At 30.8% G+C, this 18894-nt stretch overlaps 2 protein-coding genes across 2 annotated transcripts; one reads left to right on the top strand and one right to left on the bottom strand.

Moving 5' to 3' along the window:
* Positions 1-1175: 1175 nt before the first annotated feature.
* On the bottom strand, positions 1176-15438 carry LOC123297909 (neuralized-like protein 4). Its single transcript, XM_044879742.1, has 20 exons — positions 15430-15438; positions 15261-15362; positions 15054-15167; positions 14008-14215; positions 12481-12615; positions 11275-11480; positions 10781-11077; positions 10429-10625; positions 10191-10367; positions 9842-10112; positions 9319-9679; positions 8083-8640; positions 7391-7557; positions 6816-7178; positions 5275-5436; positions 5021-5206; positions 4398-4764; positions 3611-3856; positions 3433-3547; positions 1176-2915 (listed from the first exon to the last, which is right to left on the bottom strand). The coding sequence occupies exons 3-20, from the start codon at positions 15162-15164 to the stop codon at positions 2672-2674; spliced, it is 4371 nt and encodes a 1456-aa protein (XP_044735677.1). The 5' UTR covers positions 15165-15167; positions 15261-15362; positions 15430-15438; the 3' UTR covers positions 1176-2671.
* A 1906-nt stretch (positions 15439-17344) lies between these two features.
* On the top strand, positions 17345-18599 carry LOC123298261 (transcriptional adapter 2-alpha). Its single transcript, XM_044880222.1, has one exon. The coding sequence runs from the start codon at positions 17404-17406 to the stop codon at positions 18538-18540; it is 1137 nt and encodes a 378-aa protein (XP_044736157.1). The 5' UTR covers positions 17345-17403; the 3' UTR covers positions 18541-18599.
* The last annotated feature ends 295 nt before the right edge of the window (positions 18600-18894 follow it).

Here is an 18894-nt window from a genome sequence, read left to right as displayed (position 1 = left end):
TAAAAAATATGTCTCTTCTTGTTATCAGATGGGTGAAGGTTAACCTTATACCGTCTCTTGTAGTAATATCAGATGAAAATCTGAAAGCAATACATGTTTTTTTTCTTCATTAAACCTAATTATAAAGGCGATATAACGACATTGGAAAACCAATTTCGTTTTAAGTGAGTAGAATTACTCTAAAATTGTAAATTTTTTTACTATATTTAATTCAAAATAAAACCATTAAATATGAATATTGAATTTTTATTTTTTTTTGTTAAATTACCTTTTTTAAATTGAAATACAAAACAAAATTGTTAAATATTGAATTAATACATAAAAAACAGTGAATCAGTATATTCTATATAATATTGTAAAATACAAAAACTGATAATAAGACTTTGAAAAATTTCTGTCAGAATACTGTTGTAGATCAATAATAATAAATGTGTTATGTAACAATAGCACGTATACTTAATTTGGACGAATATGTATAGGAAGAAGCATGCATTTGTATTACAGTATTGTTCAATAGCGCAAAAACGATAAAAATCGCGAAAATTTTGATTAATTTTGGCCCGCTGTCAAAAAAAAAAGGTTACAACACCCAGTGTAGTGTTAACATTCAATCTTTTTGAATATCTAAATAAAGTTACTTCTACTGGTGGTTAATAACCCAGTGTCTTAAGGTAGTATTGATCAATGGCAAGTAATCTGATAGTGTAATTTGGAATTACTGAAAACGGGTGCACTTTCTGTTTTAATTAGCACTAATTATTATCGCCAGTTGGCGGGATTTATCTGATTCAGACAGATGGCGAGGTTGCAATTCCCAGTTATCAATAGCAGTATCGAGGGTCACAAATTGAGGGACATAGTTCATCTAAAAAAAATAAAACACAACTTTTCAATAGATAGAGTTTCAATGCTTATTGCTTGTACACAATAACAAACCCGGATAATAGTTCTATTTTCTGCCACTGACTCCTCAAGAGTTCAGGACGTACCGTACCGTAAAAGTATGGTACTATTATTATCTGACTCCTTCTATCTATATCTTAGTTCGGAGTCCTTGTATTTATACTTCGTACAGCAGCTGGCCATTGAATTTGACAGTTAAATTTTAGTCAACTGGGTTTTAAAATATTATATTATTTTAATTTATTATGAATTCTTTTGTAACATTGTAAAAAAAATAATTCAAAAACGATTGCTGACTTGACTATTCTGTACCCCTTCTCGATACTGCTATACTACCTTAAACACTTCTTGATTCTATTCGACAGAGAAAACGTATTAACTTAATTTTGTTCACTACATCAAGAAATATTTAGACATACTTCATCCAAATTAAAAAGTCTTAATATCAATTTAAATTCTCATTTTAAATAAAATTTCAGGTCCCTACCAGAGATTTATTGATACCCCCGTATAACCATACATAAAAATATGGTTTGCGCACGATTTTTTTAAAAACATTTTTTCATACTAAACTATTCGTGACGAAAACTTCGTAAAACACAAAATTATATAATTTTATTATTTTCAATTAATACAAAACCGGAATGTCTTTTTCATGTTGGGTGCAATGGAAAAATACCTTTAAACAATGACTAGAATTTGTCAAAAAAGTTGCTGCGCATATATATATGAGAAATAAAGCGTATAAAGTTTTTTTTTGTATAATTTGTATGATTTTTTTTTTGTAATAAGGAAGAGTATATATAGTGCAAATAGCGGTATTTTATTAAACGCAATTAAAGTGCCACCTTAAGTTGGAAAATAATACTAATAATGTTATTGCGTGTTAAAGTTTTTCATTCTATAATTCGTAGAAAGAAGAACTTCTATAGTTCGTAGTCTAGCTGCCTAATGTATAATATCAAAGAAGCAGTCTTTTATCTGGAATCAAATGATGGACTATGAAAATTGTCATAAATTCTTCGAAAAAGTATCGGTAATTTATAATTTAAAAAGTAAGCAAAATGATTAAAGTTGGTAATCGTTTTTTTAAATTTGTGTCTAAAATAATAGCCGATTGACAAGATCAACTTCTATATTTACAGGGACTCGTTAAACCAGTACAACTTAGTAGTACGTCAAATATCGTTTATCGACTTGCTACAAGTGTTAGAAAAGATTTATAGGCGGAAAAAGTTTTATAAAACACACGGACTTGCAACCGGTACAAAACGTTCAAGGAAGAATCGTTAAAGTCGGCCATCGTGAATTGTCCATCATAAAACTGTCCTGAAAAGACAGACAATCAATAAATAATTCTTAAACTTAATGAAGAGCATTTGTGACCGAATTTATGGTCAAAATTCCGATAAATATCATGGGAAAGTTACTGTAATTATCAAATTTTGTCTTGCCTGACTTATTTTTGTCCTCCAAAATTAAACTCGCTACTTCATGGTACCCATTTTAAGTCGAGTACAAAAAAATTGGCTGAAGACTTGTTCAAAAACCGGTGTCGTAGATTAACCCTTTTTCGTGGTTCAACTGTCACGCTAAGTCTACTATTTTACAACATTTTGATAAAATTTGAGTCTATTAAATCAAAATGATTTAAAAAACATAAAAACACATGTTATGTTAAACAGTAACTAGTAATAATATTACGGCACTTTAATCTACAAGATTTGCGATACCACTTGTGACACTTTATACACCTTTTTTTTTTAAATTAAAATGTTTCGAGTTTTAATAATAAACTATTTAATACAATGGCACCAGTTTCTTTTGTATACCATTCTTTAACCGAACGTAATGTTTTACATGTTTGTGATGATGATGTGGTCGAACTTGTACAACTTGATTCATCTGTATTCGATTCAGTGCCTTGGTTTATTGAATATGAACCAGGTCGTACAAGTAGTTGAAAAGCTGCAGTTACTTGAATTTTATTTGAAGTACATTTATCGATATAGCTGTAACCAAAGAAAAAAAAATGTTGAGCCTCGCTATCATATAATCTCACGGGAATAGAGGCATTCCTTTAATTTTTGGAGTTTACTCCTTAAGAATTGATTTTTCATATAAGGCGCCCGGTGAGGAAAAAATATGAAGGATAAAATCTATTGATCGAATGACCTCGTTATGTTTCAGGTGCTTTTTAGTAATGCGTACGTATAACTTGTATACTTGTGTAGTGTCGACAAAGCAACTATTGTTTGAAATTTAAAATCACCTGACGGACACAGCACACAGTGTAGTTGTTACCCATCGATACATAATGACTACATAGCTACTCAATTAACGTACATCGTATGTCTTCGGGTTTTTTCGGGTTACCATATATGAACTATATTATATAGTACGTTTAACAGGAAAAGCATCTATTGTTTGAAACTGACAATAACCTGACGAAGATGAGACCCATCTTCCACTTTCATAACAACCTTAATGCAATCATTTTTTGTTACGTTTTGAATTTTGAGTACTCACCTATGTTTGATATTTGAAGTAGCATATTCGAGACAAGGCGAAAATACAATTTGCGAGCTGCTTGATTCTCCTTTCTCAATTGGCCAACTTAATAAATTTGAAGATTCTTGTTGTTCTATAGAAAATTAATAAATTAAAGAAAAGTTTAACTATTAATATTTCATAATTAAATAAATACCTTTAGTTAATGGTTGCCGTCTATCTAAAATTGCACGAATTACATTTAATTTAGTACCATAAAATGCCACATGCCATTTTTCAGTCATAACATTTGTTGATGCAGGGCATTTTAATAAGAATTTTGTCCAGCCGAATGGTATTGAATATTCCTCCGGTGGATCTCCTTTTCGTAAATATGTTTCATTACCAGCATAATAACAATTTGAACAATAACAAATCGGTTCATCCGATGAAAAAAATTCTTCTGCAAATTGTAAAAAAAACAACAAGTATATTTCAATATTTGTCTTTGTCCCAAATAACTTTTTTTATACTTCATATTTGATAATTAAGGATATTTTGTAAATCAATAAACGATTTATTCGCTCCGTGCGTGAGTTTTATTTGAGGCGTTTCCATGGTAATGATACACTACTTTAATTATAGAATTGTATGGATTGAATTTATGACTTACATTGAAAATTTAATATTATTGTCTCACAAATTTAAATAAATAATTATGATAATTTACATTTGAAAAATAATATTTGTGCAATTAGATTTCTTATTTTCACAATTTTTAATGCATTAAGTTTAATTAATTAGTATTTTTCAATAATTTTAATTTGGCATTTTCTATAATATTAACATGTAAAGAATTGCAAATTAGTTATAACAGCCTCCTTTAACGCCAAAATTTTTCACTGGAAGCGCTGGCATCGATTTTATTTTCCCTACCATGACTACGCACACAACGAATACGAACACTTTAGTAATAAGTTTTTTGTAAAAAAATTAATACATACCAGGTAAAACAAGACTATTCTTAAAATTTAAACATTCTTTTAAATATTCACATTTTTGTGATTGATTTTCTTGAATAATAACCGGTACTAATGGCGGTTGTTGAATATTCTGATGAAGTATTGTCGTTTCTGTATCTGCAATCATTAATTTTGTTTGTGATGGTTGTTCTTGTGATGAGCAAGCTGCTAAATTACTATCAGAATTATGTGTTTCTTTTTCATGAGATTCAAGATCAGCCTTTTCAAATTGTTGATTATTATCAGTGCCAGAAGTTGATGGTATGTCAGCAGATAATTGATTTGATAATGTTGCAGTTTTTTGTTCAATTAGATCAGAATTATCACATTGATTATTTAATATTGTTATCTAGACAAAAAAAGTAATATTTAATATTGCTACATAATCCAGTCGGAAAGCCATCTTAAATAGGCGTTAAAATAAAAAAGTGTACAGCTGAACATTTTGTTTAGATTTTTATCTTCCTCTTATTACTTTGAGCACTTTTTTTTAAAACTTACACAAGTGCTACAGATGGACATTTTTTATATACAGAGATGGTTCCCCTTATCTCTACCCTCTACAATTCGAGAGAAAAATTCGTAAGCAGTTTGTAGTTACTAACCTGTTCACATTGTCCGTATAAATCGAATACTGCATGATAATTATGCGACGTTGGTAATCCAGCAGGTAATGGACCTAAATTAACACCATCTACATAAAGAAATAATCGTCCAGTTTCCGATAAAAGTAAACCAACGATACTTCCAGCTGTTAATTTATCAAGTACTATACCATAATTTGATTTGATCTGTAAATATGAAAAGTATAGAAAATATTAAAATCAATTTTGAATTTTGAATTCTAGAACAGACAAACCTTAATTCCATTAATTGATAACCAATCACTAGAGATAATCCAACAATGTTTTTTGAATCCATGAAGTGTAGTTACGGAAAAATTTACTTTACATGGTGGGATACAAACAATTCCCAACATTAATGATGATGTCCATTTTTCATTGATTTTTTCTACTTTAATCTAGAACAAATTAATCAACAAATAACTAAAACGGTATATCGAAGTCGAACAAATTTCGTCGGTTCAAGCCTGTACTTCTTGAGCTATTTGGAGTTGCTCTAGAATTTCATAATGATTTTAACGTCAAAAGATTTTAGGTCAGTGGGAAAATCAATTGGGCAAATCACTATATGAAAATAGCTGGTGCAATTGGACGTGGAAGCTTCTGTAAAATTCATGGTGTATCGCATTTTCAAACGTTTAGCATGTTTGAGTTCTAACCAATTTCCGTTAACGGTCTTTTCTTGTAGAACCTGTGTCAGAACTACAAAGAACTAAATTAAATAAATTAATATTTCCTTGGATGGTTTCATTTAGAATTAGCTTATAGTTCGCAAAGAGTAGACCTAGTTATCAAGTAACGCTAAGTACGATAGTAATATTCCATTTCTGGCAAGATCGACGGTTCTGAAATGTCACTACGATTTAATACATAAGTTAGATCTACATTTTCACTTTTCGAGGCTACAAGAAGATTGATGTCGTACGTTCTATAGTTCCTCTAATTAAAGGTAAGAAAAACGCGATTTGATTTTTAAATGGTTGTAAACGGCATAGCTTATAAACGGCCTATATAATTACTCGAATTTCTATTACACCCTGTAGTCGCTGAGAAACAAGTGCATTCATTGAAAGCATAGCAACAAATTAATAGTAATTATTTATTTAAATAAAAATATTTTATAAATTTACATTCAAAATATATAGTTATGTCATCAATAATACGTAATAATTGTCGTATATTACGTAAAAAATTAAATTATTTAGTGCGAGAATTCATAAATATATATACACTAGGAAATTCACCAGTTGATGATGATGATGATGACGGTGACTGTCATATATTAAATTTAAAACCACAAGTGTACTATCATCGTACTGAGCGTGGTGATTGTAATTATATACAAAGACGTGGTGGACATTTACCTGGTGGAGGTGAAAATGTTACATCATTTGATGGAACTAATTCAATACCAAAACAAAATTGTCTTTGTAAATGTTTTTAATAAATTTTGTGCCCGCCTTTTATAATATAATGGTCTATGTATTCTAATTTAAATAAAACAATAGATGAGCTACTATCAATTATTTATACGCGTTATTATATATGAGTTACCGCGATTTTAGTTTTCCTTTGTTTATATAATAATAATACATAAGAGGGGTATCGCAAATAGGTCTCTAGCACCTAGACCAAAGGGTCCCCTGTGCCCTTCATAAGAACAACCGGCCACTCGACGGCGAGACATCTATCGCAATTATAAAAGACTAAGGGCGCGTAATGTTTATTTAATTAAAATTTCATGTAAAACAAAGCGAGCTTTATAAATTTGGCTTACCTCTAAAATTTGTCCCTTGATTAATGGTCGACTAACAATAACAACACCTTGATTATACGATGCAACACGTCGAGCTGTAACACGATTTGATAATATTTCAATATTTCTACCATGTACTTCATAAAATTCATAACGATCCGTCTCTGATATTGATTCAACATCAGTACCATCCGCTACATCCATTGGTTTACCCAAATGTGATGGTGGATCTAATACTAATTCTAGACTATCGTGTAATTTTAAACTAGCCAACGGTGACATTGACATAGACATTGTTGTAGTCATCGCTGGCGGTGGTGATTTGAAACTTGTTATATGTATACCACTCGTTCGGCCACAAACCGTAATCATGCCGTATAAACCCTAAAAGAATATAACAAGATAATTTTTAGTGAAATAAATATTCAAAAGACGTAAACTGAAACTGATTATCTTAAATAAAATCATATTCCGTTTCTTCTGGAAGCGATAAGTATAAGAATGGAATTCTAGCTAGAAATGATATTTCGGATTGAAATTAAAATTATTACTGCATTTCAGTTTCAGCCTTCGTTTAATTGCTTTGATCACTATACCTCTGGAACATTATTTGCAATAATAGCCATTTCTTCTGAATTAATTAAAATTCGTAAAGTTCCATCGTGACTTCGTTTAATACCAATTCGATCACCTACACGAAGCCACTCTAAACTTGGACAAAATTTCATGTTTGATAATTTTGATTTTACATAAATATCGTTCCCTGAAAATTAAATTATAAATTAATTCATATGAGTCGTCGCCTTAGAAGTTATATTTTTATGGAAAGTTACGTTATATACGGAAAATTAGCAAAGCACTGAGACAGCAGATAAACTTGAAAAATAATTGTTTTAGAAAAAAAAATTTAATGTCAAAGTTGTAGGGCTAAAGGAGTTCTGTTAAGATTGGACCTTGAGGTAGATCTTAGCTTTCAAGGTCACTCAAAAGTGAATTCTTGCTCCAAACAGGTAAGAGACAGAGGAAAACTTTTTTTTTTTGTGTAAATAGAATTCTTATCATGTGTAGAATATGTTGGTCAAGTGTTTTTTAAAATTTGTAGTCGTTATAAATATAAAGATACAGCAGTTAAAAGAAGCAGATGTTGGCAAGTTCAACAGATGCAGATGTTGGTAATAAAGTGGAGCTGTTATAATAAGCTCAATAAATTCGATAGTTTGTTTTTTTATTCTATTTTTGTTAGCTAGAAATCAAATCGATCAAATTAAAAAAATAAATAAATTATTACCTGTAACATACCAATCGGCCACTAAAGTATTTAACATAATATTACTGGATAATGTGGCTTGAACTTTTGTATCCGCTATATTCATTGTCGTAACACCAAATTTCATGCTACCAGCATATTGTGGTGCCAAAGACATGATCTCAATTTCAAACAATTCATCCGTATTTAATGGATGCGATGTAAATACAAAACATTGTGAATTATCTTTTATTCGTGTTGCAATTGTATTATTCTCTGAGAGTATAATATTTTTACCATGAAAATCAGCGAATTTATGTGCAAGATATGAATCAAGTGGTTGTGGAGCATTCATAACATTATGCGCTGGATTGTGTACAATACTCGCTTGTAACGATGCCGGTGTAGGTTCTTCACTTTGAACGGGTGATGCTAATGGTACAATTGATCGTGAATTGTTACCGATAATGGTTACTTGAGCGCATTGTCCATATAAATCAACTACGGCGTATACGGACGATGCACTTACACGACATGCTGGCCCTTGATCAACACCATTTAAAAAGTAATGTAACATTCCATCGGCATGTCGTAATACACCTAAAGTGGAAAAAAATTAAGTCTTTTATTATTCTTTCGTAAATAAATTGTCAAAGCAATAATATTTGTTCTATATTATCTAAATAAACTAAATAACTTAATAGACCTCGCTCTCTTGTCGATATCAGGACATTTTAAATAGAGGGTAAGCTAATAAATAATTTAATATGTATACTGGGACCCTTAATTACTTACCCTATTTAAGACCCTTAATTTCATTGTGATCGTGAAAACTATCATGTTTAAGAACAGCAAGTGCATATTGATGTCAATAGCATAAAAGAAGAAGCCAAGTAGAGGTCATCGTCTTTTTCTTTTCCCTATGGCAAGTCCTTCAACAGTCGTGGGTTTCTGGTAGATCAACTATGGTTCAGTTATAATTTGTTAGGTAGTTTTTATGGTCCAGCATATCCATCGTGATACAATTACATCTATCAATTATTCTTTTAGAGACATTCGGTAGTCCTATTCTGCTTTGAGGGCAAATAAACCGAGCTAAGGAATTTTATCGCCGCTTTACTGTCGACGAAGGTAGTACAAGACTAATATCTGCACAATTAGCGAAACTGTAGTAAACGACAGGAAAATATCTGGTAGCCTATCAGATACATACAATAGAATCTTTATTCCAGAATTAAGTTGAACGTTTGGTAAAATCAGAGCGGGATTACTACGCACCTATTTTCGAATCGGCACTTAGTGTATCCAAATCTAATTTATATCCATTTTTAAGATTTACACCATTTTCCATGACAACAGCACCACTCAACATCCATGTATCATGTTCTAAATCAGTAGCAGTACTTGGTAATTCTAGCTCTTCGGGACGCACTGCACTAACACCCAATTCAATACTACCTGACCATCGATCTACCATTTTTTCTAATACAATTTCAAATAATTCCTCTTCGCGTAGCGGTCGATTTGAAAATACAATAGCATCGTTAAATTCAGCTAATGCACGTGGCCTGGATGCAGTTAATCCATTATTTGATATTCGTGCATTTTTACCACTAATATGATGGAATCGAAGATCACTGTAACAATCAATTTTACAATTAAATACTTTTATTCCAAATAATCTCTTCACGTCGCAGAGGCGAATTATCCATAATCCGCCTCTGCTTCACGATATTTTGGCTTACAACCAAAAACAATTAAATTACCTGTAAAGTGTTGTATTTGAAATACATGAATTCATTGTATCTGGTGAATAATCTAATGCATCTTGTATTGTGGCTTGAGCAGCTTGTCCATACAAATCAATTACACCGTACACACGATCCGGAACACTTGTTGCAGCCGGACCTTGATCAATACCATTAACAAAAAAGTGTAACGTACCATTTTCTTTACGTATGACTCCAACACGATCTCCAACTTGTAAACGATCTAAATTTTGACCATATTGATCTATCACTGTAGTTCCATTGTGCATGACACCATTTCCAGTCATCATCCATGTTCCAGATCTTATAATTAAAATAAATTAAATGTTTCTCTGTTTATTTCGCTTAAAATTATTCTAAAATATTTGTTAAAACATTTACCTGACATTTGTCATAGTAAAAGGAAACTCTAGTTCAGTCGGTGAATGAGTAGTTACACCAATTTCAATGGATCCAGCCCATTTAGCAACAACCTTATCCAAACGTACTTCGAACTGTTCGTTAGTTTTTAATGGACGTGATGTTAAAACAACACCATTGTTAAAATCATCAACAGCACTATAAACGAAATTATATTTTAATTCGAGATATTCGATATTAAATAATCATGAGTTTATACTTAGGTCGATGTGCAGTTCGTCCATTATTTATAACATCAGCATGTGCACCACAATTTGGATGAAACATTAAACGATCGTAACAATCAATTTCAGCTGATTGAGATTCGACAATATTTAAATGTTGATCACGTAACAATGTATTACGACGTGTGATTAGATTTTGTGATTCACGTTCATCCTTATCGACAATTGTTACCTATAACAAAACAGGTCAAAGATACAACTTCTAAAAAAGATAATGTTTGGAAATCTGTTAGAAAATCCCCTTACAACCCTTAAGGAAACCCTTAAGGGCGAAGAACCTCCTATTATTAGTGCGAGGTAATTCCTGTAAAAAATAAATAATTTTACCTTAATTGTCATGCCATATAAATCAATAACACCCCACACATTATGTGCAACTTTAAACGCCGCAATACCTTGATCCAAACCATTTATAAAATAGTGTAGATTTCCATTTGATTTACGCATCATACCAACGCGGTCACCTTCACGTAATTCATCTAAATTAAATTCACCATATTCACGTCGTGTACCTTTACCATTCGTTAAAATTCCACAACCGGACATCATAATTGTACCGCTACGCATATTTGTCATAGTCGCTGGAAATTCTAAAGTTGCTGGATTGTGCGTTGTAACACCAACCTATTCAAAAATATTACAAATTTTCATAATTATTCAAAAACTTCCTCAAATCAGAAATATTTGTGAAAACAGTAAAAGTTTTAAAGAATTTTCAAATTTCCACACCATTATCTCAAAACTATCTTAAATTGAAAGAACCTTCAGCAAATGAAATTCAACATAAAATCTTTTTTGAGAAGAAATTTTAAATTACATACCTCGATACTACCACTCCACTTTTCTACTAAACGATCAATTCGTATTTCAAATAATTCATCATCTTGTAATGGTCGGTTAGTCATAACGACACCATTATTAAATTCATCTAAAGGTCTTCGACGTTCTGCTGATCGATAATTTGCAGTTAATTTAACTAATGAACCACATCGTACATGAAATCGAAGGCGATCTCTTGGTGATGTAACTACGAAATATTTAAAATCATGTTAAACGTCTAGTAAGTAGTGACCAAAAAATTAATAAAAAGTGCTTAAGAATAAGAGCTTTAATAATCAATTTTCCCAATTTAATTTGAATGTAAATGAATGCAGGTATTTTGGTATTATAAATACGTATTTCGACTACAATGTAGTCATCATTAGCAAGAATTAGAAATCCTAATTATCCTCCTAAGAGATTTTAACTGTCGCTAACTTGGTAAATTATATTGATGATGACTATATTGTAATCGAAATACGTATTTATATTACAAAGAAAATTATCTAGGGATTGGGGTGAAATTTAAATTTTATTACAATTTAATTTGATCATTTAAAATTTCAAAATTCCAAATTTTAAATCTGATTAACTAACGATATCTTTCAAGGTGTGTTTTCATGCTGACGCTTGACGCTGCGTTTGAGCGTCAAAATAGGTCAAGTGATCAGTTTAGGCCGTACCGCCATCTGGAAAAAAGTTTAGCAACGTGACATCGTAAAAAAAGTAAACGTATAGTTTAGCTTTTTATTCTCAGGATTGATTTTGACAGTACGAACTAAATAAATTTTTATTCTAGAAATAACTCTATGTTTTTCAGCTAGGTGGAACCTTAATTTTACGATCAAAGCCAGCATCAAGCGTCATCATGAAGTAACATCTTAAGACTTCTATTTAGATTGGCAATGAACATTGTTATTATCTAGATTCTAAATTCTACATGTCTTCTAGCTCAAAGTAGTTATCATCTCGGAATGATGGCTGAAACCCTGAAGTAATATTATATGAAAATAATACAGATTATCCAAGACTCGAATGTTTCAAAATATAAAGTTCGACGTTCAATTTCAAAATTTTAATAACATGTATTGAAAAAATAAGTTTTTAAAATTGTGAAAAAAAATTAGACGCAAAAAAATTATATTTTAAAGTAGGAAATTCTTGGGAAAAATTGTTGAAAAATGAGAAACAAAATGTTTTGTACTTACTCATATTATCACCACCACTAGCTGGTATTAAAACATTATTGTTGTTTGCATTTTCTATTGGTAAATTTAAACTTACATTCCAATCTTGCCGTAAATCCAAACTAAGCTCACTCAAATTAGACGCCAAACTCATACCTTTATTGTTATTATGAATAATGAAATTTTGTACTAAATAAAATTCACTAAATACACTGTTTATGCGAAAATAAAATCTAATATTAAGTCTTTGACATTACAATTATCTAAAGTATTTTAAAGTTAAAATCTCATCGTCATAATGGCACTATATAAACTAATATTGTTAGCCAATGTTGTCGTTATAATTATATTGTGCTTCTTGCCAAGTAAATGCACATAGTTATCAATATGGAGGGTAGAGGCATAGACAAACCTTAATAAGACGATTCAATCATATTATTGGAATGGAAATGAGCGACACTAGCGTATATCTCAAGTAGCATAAAATTAAGATGGGGTTGGTGTTCAAGAAGACATAAAGTTCAGTTCAGACCATACGTATTCATAAAGTTAGTTTATACACTTCGCTTTAATGCTATTTTGTGGACAATTTTTGAGTTAAACAGCCATAAGAGAATGTGCTCTTTATCTCTAAAAAAGCCTAATATCATTTTTATATTTCGCATAAACATTGTTTGTCTACTTAAGGGCTTATGAGCTAATTAGAGAATAATATTAAGAAAAAAATGTTTCTGATGAAAAGATTGAATATTCAAAAAAATTAAAAATGTACAAGTACCAAGGCAATTTTAAATAAAAAGGTTGATTTTTTTAAAAATATAAAGTTGGATTAAGTCTGTTGGGGGAGGTATCACCTTAAAAATGCCTACTTTTAAGGTGGTAATGTTTAACATTGGTTGTGATATCCTGAAAAAGGCCAATCTTAGATGGAAGGAAGAACGTACTGGTGGTACTACAAGACAGATATAGTCTGAGTACAATCGCAGACGTTCCGAAGTTCTCATATCACTTCCAATGGCCTCTGTTCGGAAAGTTGTTGCGGCTACCACAGGCTCCAAAAAAATCGGGGAAAAAAATTAGAACATTTATCAAGACATTTACTTTCATTTAAAAAAAAGATAAACAAATGTGAAAAAGGTCTATTATTTAGCTTTCAATATTTCAAAAACTAAGGCAGATATTGAAAAATTGTATTCTTATTTTTCGCCAGCAGTCATGAAGTTCAAAATTCATCATCAAAGTTGAAAATAAGATACAAATAATTTCAACCCTAAATCTAAAATTGCCTTAGTGCTGGTACTACCTTAAATGTTAAAATTTCTGTATCTAAATGATAATCTTAAATTATCCCTTAAAATAAATATCCCTATAAAACTATTTTGTATCTAAATCGAAACATAACGTATCATATACAGAAGCTGATGATTAAAATTCTAGCAATAATCGATCGAAGCCAATTCAAGAAAAAAATCTTAAATAATTTTGCACGAATAAAGAAACTAATTTAATAAAAGAAAGTATATAAATATATATTAAAAATTAACATACTCATGCCAGTAACTTCATTATCTAAAGTTAATTGTGAACTTTCGCCACAACTTAGAAAATCATCGTTATTGTGTTCTAGTGGGCCAGCATTATAAATTGAAACTTGTACACATTTCCCATACATATCGATAACAGCGTATAACGTTGTGGGTAAATCTGTTGCTGCTACACCTTGTGATATACCGTTGATAAATATTAACAAATCATTCTAAAAAATTTGTTTATTTTAAATTATTTTAAAAACATCTTTAGAAATGGGCCTAGCCTGCTCACGTAAAAGATAAATGTACTAAGCTTTTCTTTTACACTGTAATGGCTCACGCAAATGGGTCCCTAGCACCCGGTTAAGAGATGCTATTTTAAGTAGATGAAGCCATAGGATTCTGTAGAGACCGGGATTTCTTCCAAGATTGATGGATGCAAGGTTTCAGACCCAAAATTCTCAATCTGACGACCTGCAGGTTTCTGCAGGTGCAAATAACATGTATGGAGGTTTCATCGCCCTTCTTACAAGAGGAATCGTCAGAGATCCTCATGTTACGAAGATGGGGATGAGGTCCCCATCTTCAGATATCTCCATGTTATGAACAGGGAATGCTATAAATAAATTATACACCACTGAATCGAGAGCCCTAGCACCCTGATCAAGGGGTCCTCCTTGAGAACAACCTGTTACTCGAAAGGAGACGTCCACAGTTAAGAGATGCTATTTTAAGTAGATGAAGCCATAGGATTCTGTAGAGGCCAGGATTTCTCCCACGATTGATGAATGCAAGGTTTCAGACCCAAAAATTCTCAACCTCACGCCATGCATGTTTCTGCAGGTGCAAATAACATAGAGGTTTCATCATCCTTCTTACAAGGGGACCTTCTTACTTTTGTGCAAATAACATAGAGGTTTCATCATCCTTCTTACAAGGGGACCTTCTTACTTTTGTGGATTTGAATTTCATGTTAGTACATGAAACAGATTTCACAAGCTATAAATAAATTATACATCATTGAATCGAGAGCAGGCCCAATATTGAGAATATCAAAAATCATACATTTGATGTTCGCATTACACCTAAACGATCGCCTTCATTTAATTTATCTAAATCACGTCCATAAAATTCTTTTAACGCTATCCCATCTTTTAGTATTGAGTTACCAGACATCACCTGTAATAAATTAGGTTTTACACTATCAATAATCAATCTGAACGATATCCTACGATGTAATTAAATCATTTGAGTATAAATTTTTCGACATACCCAAGATCCATGCCGTAACGATACACCAACTGCAGGTAATTCCAAGGTATCAGGATGACATGATGTGACACCAATTTCAACATTTCCTGACCATGAATTTACCTAAATAAATTAGCTTATGATTTAGTGTTTGAAATATTGGGGGAGCAATTTGGATATATTTATGCACCTTTCTATCAATTCGAACTTCAAATAAACAGTCTGATACTAATGGTTCATTACTTAAAACTATTCCATGATTGAATTCACTATCGCTACGGACTGCGGTTGTATTATTATTTAATAATGTTACACGTTTACCACATTTTGGATGGAAACTAGCCATTTTTGATTAGTTCTTCATATAAAAAATATAAATATTTGTTTTTTTATTTATATATTATGTCAAATACTTCACCATTGTTGATGTCTGGTATTTAGGATTGCCAATTTTAAAATGAATAACAAAAAAATCATTTAATTATAAAGTCATGTTCACACTAAGCAAAGTTATTTTATTATAAAATGGACCATTATCTGGAAATTGTAAAAAACACATTGTGGAGGCTACTTATCATTTCACAGAAAGGTGAAGGGTGAAAAATAAATAGATATGAAAAAAGTCGTGAATTTAGTTTTTAACTTTCTACAGCTATTAATTTTTCAGCCATGTGCGGCTATGCAAGCTTCATTTACATACAATGTAAGTCATTTTCATTTCAAAAGTCTGAAGAGGGATCTTGCGTTCAATAAAAACGCGACACTACCTATATCTATAAATCAGATATATTTGGTGACACAACACACATTAAACAAGTGACAACAAACAATTGACTAAGTTAATTGTTGAAATACCATGCATAGACAGTGTTGATTACTCTATCACATTACACATACATACTTGTCATACATATACAACTAATATAACTGATATTCCCATATAATATGTAAAAATGTATCAAACAAACGTTGCTTTGTTTTTAATAAGGAACATTTTTTACATTTAAACTTTTGTTCTATCTCTAACTCAAGACCCATTTGACCTATGTTGCTCATTTACGAACTCGCTTTTTTCGTTTTTGAGTTTTCGTGTTTACAGACGGACGGACGGACGGACAACCAAAAATAGACTAATAAAATGATTTTATGAACATCTATATCAAAATTTTCTGCGTAGCATCTATATTTTTAGCGTTAAAAACTTGGGACTAAACTTAGCATACCTTGCATACTACATGCATACTACATATATACATGGTATAAAAACACCAAATATATCTTATGTATACATAGTGTCGCCTTTTTTATTTGAAAAATTTCTCGAAAGTTGAATTTTGGAAAAAAATATACGACTTAAAAGCTCATGTCCTTATTCAATTAAATTTAATTTGGCTTTTAAATGACCTTGCTTTTTTCTGGTCTCAGGTTTTCGAATTATAATCTCCGTTTTTTGGCTAATTTCATAGAAATCTATGGTAGACGCATGGAAAAAGTTTAAAAAAGTATGATTTTCTAAAAATTAGAACTAATATTATATTTATTTATTTATTTATTTTTTTTTATATATAAAACATTATTTAATTTAATACTGTGATAACATGAATAATTATTAATTTGTCAAGAATATTGAAAAAAAAATAATAACTTATTTTTCGTATTTCGTACGAAGACCAAAATAAAGGTAATTTACGGTATTTTTTAAATTTTGATTTGGGAGCCTTACATTTTTATCTAAACCATTTTTCTGTATTTGAATTATTATTTTTTGATTAAATTGAATAATGACTTTTTTATGAGGAACCTCTTTCTAACTTTAATCGTTTTTAAATCTCCCATCGATTAGAAGCCTGAATTGACTTTTAGTGACCCCGACGAATTGACTATTAGTGAACGAATTTTTAGTAGCTGGTGTATTTTAGGAAATTTTTTTGATGTATCGAATAAAATAACTCACCGTGTACGTACCTACGTACGTACAGACGTTACGTCGAAAATAGTAAAAATACGGCTCCGTTAGCGTTAAGCGTAAGACGTCAATTTTTAAACACATGTACACATGTCTTTTCTGAAAATTGGATTGTGTCAAATTGTGTTTACTAACTTGATTGTCAATGTCAATTGTACAACATGTGCATTCGAATTTAAAAGTTTATTTCTCATCAAAATGAATCCTGAAAAATTTAGTTTATTTGAAAATACAAACTGGTCATCAGCTGAAGAAATATCATTATTAGAAGCCATCTCGGAATTCGGTTATGGAAATTGGTTAAACATTTCAAGACGAATCGTAACAAGAAATCCCGATGAATGTAAAGAACACTACAACACATTTTACATAAACAAACCGTCAGAGTTACTACCAAAAATACCAAAAACGAATGTTTTAACACCGAACATCGTAACACCGTACAATTTTCGTTTAAAAAATATCGAAGAACCACCAAGATGTGAACCAAATTCAATTACATACAATAATTTGGCTGGATATTCGGCAGCACGATCAGATTTTGAGTATCCATATGACAGTAATGCTGAGACAATTATCACAAATTTAAGTTCAACTTACTCAAATTTAGAAAACTTATCCGATGTAGACGAAGATATGGCATGTGCAGTATTTAAAGCGTATAATAATCGTTTACGTGAACGACAACGACGATTAGAAGTAATTCGAGCACATGGTATCGTTTCTCGTAAACAATTTTTATTTTTTTCGAAATATGAAAATTCGTTACCGCGACACACACTCGAACGATTTTTAGGATTTACACAATTTTTATCGCCGTTAGATTTTGATTTTATAATGCATAGTTTATTTCGTCAAACCGAACTAAAAAATTATTTACATCGTTTAAAAGATTTACGATTAAAAGGAATACGAACGTTTCATGGTGCGCGATTATATGTGAAATTAAAAGAACGTCGTGAAGATTTTTATTCAGACGTTCAAAATTATTTTAATCGACCGGATGTATCGTTAAATAAAAGTTTTAATGATTGTGATGTTCCATTTAATACGACAGTGCCGAATAAAAGAGCTATCGCTGGACCGTTAGATATAATTGGTTTACCATGTTTTGATCGATTATCGGACGATGAGAAGAAATTATGTAGTCAAGTTCGTATAGTTCCCGAATCGTATTTAGAATTAAAACGAATTTTAATAGCTGAATGTGAGAAATTAAATGGTTTACGATTACAAGATGCTAGAAAAGCGATACGTATTGATGTGAATAAAACGAGGAAATTGTACGATTTTTTAATTGAGCAAGGTCTTATTTTTAAACCAAATGTTACTTAAAATGATATCGAATATTTTCGGTGAGTTGGATGCTTTATTCAATTTTACAATTGAATATCGAAATGTTAAGATTAAGAAGGGAATTATATGAATTAAAAGGATTTATTTTGTAAATTGTTGAATTGTTTGTAAATAAAGTGATATGATTTTTTAAATCTTAATTATTTCAAATATTATCAGAGTTCTTTATCCTAGAAAAGGAAAATGATTAACATGACAAGAAGGTTGATTAACATGACAACATATTTTAACTTTAAGGATTCTACAACTTTACGAATATCATGAAGGTTGGGTTTCATCTTTTTGGGTATAAAATATCGAAAAAATATTTTTTGTCCAAATGCCGAAAACCGC

Source organism: Chrysoperla carnea, chromosome 1, assembly GCF_905475395.1.
Source record: "Chrysoperla carnea chromosome 1, inChrCarn1.1, whole genome shotgun sequence".
Lineage (NCBI taxonomy): Eukaryota > Metazoa > Arthropoda > Insecta > Neuroptera > Chrysopidae > Chrysoperla > Chrysoperla carnea.
Note: the sequence above shows the minus strand (reverse complement) of the source record. Positions and strands in the feature narration are given on the sequence as shown.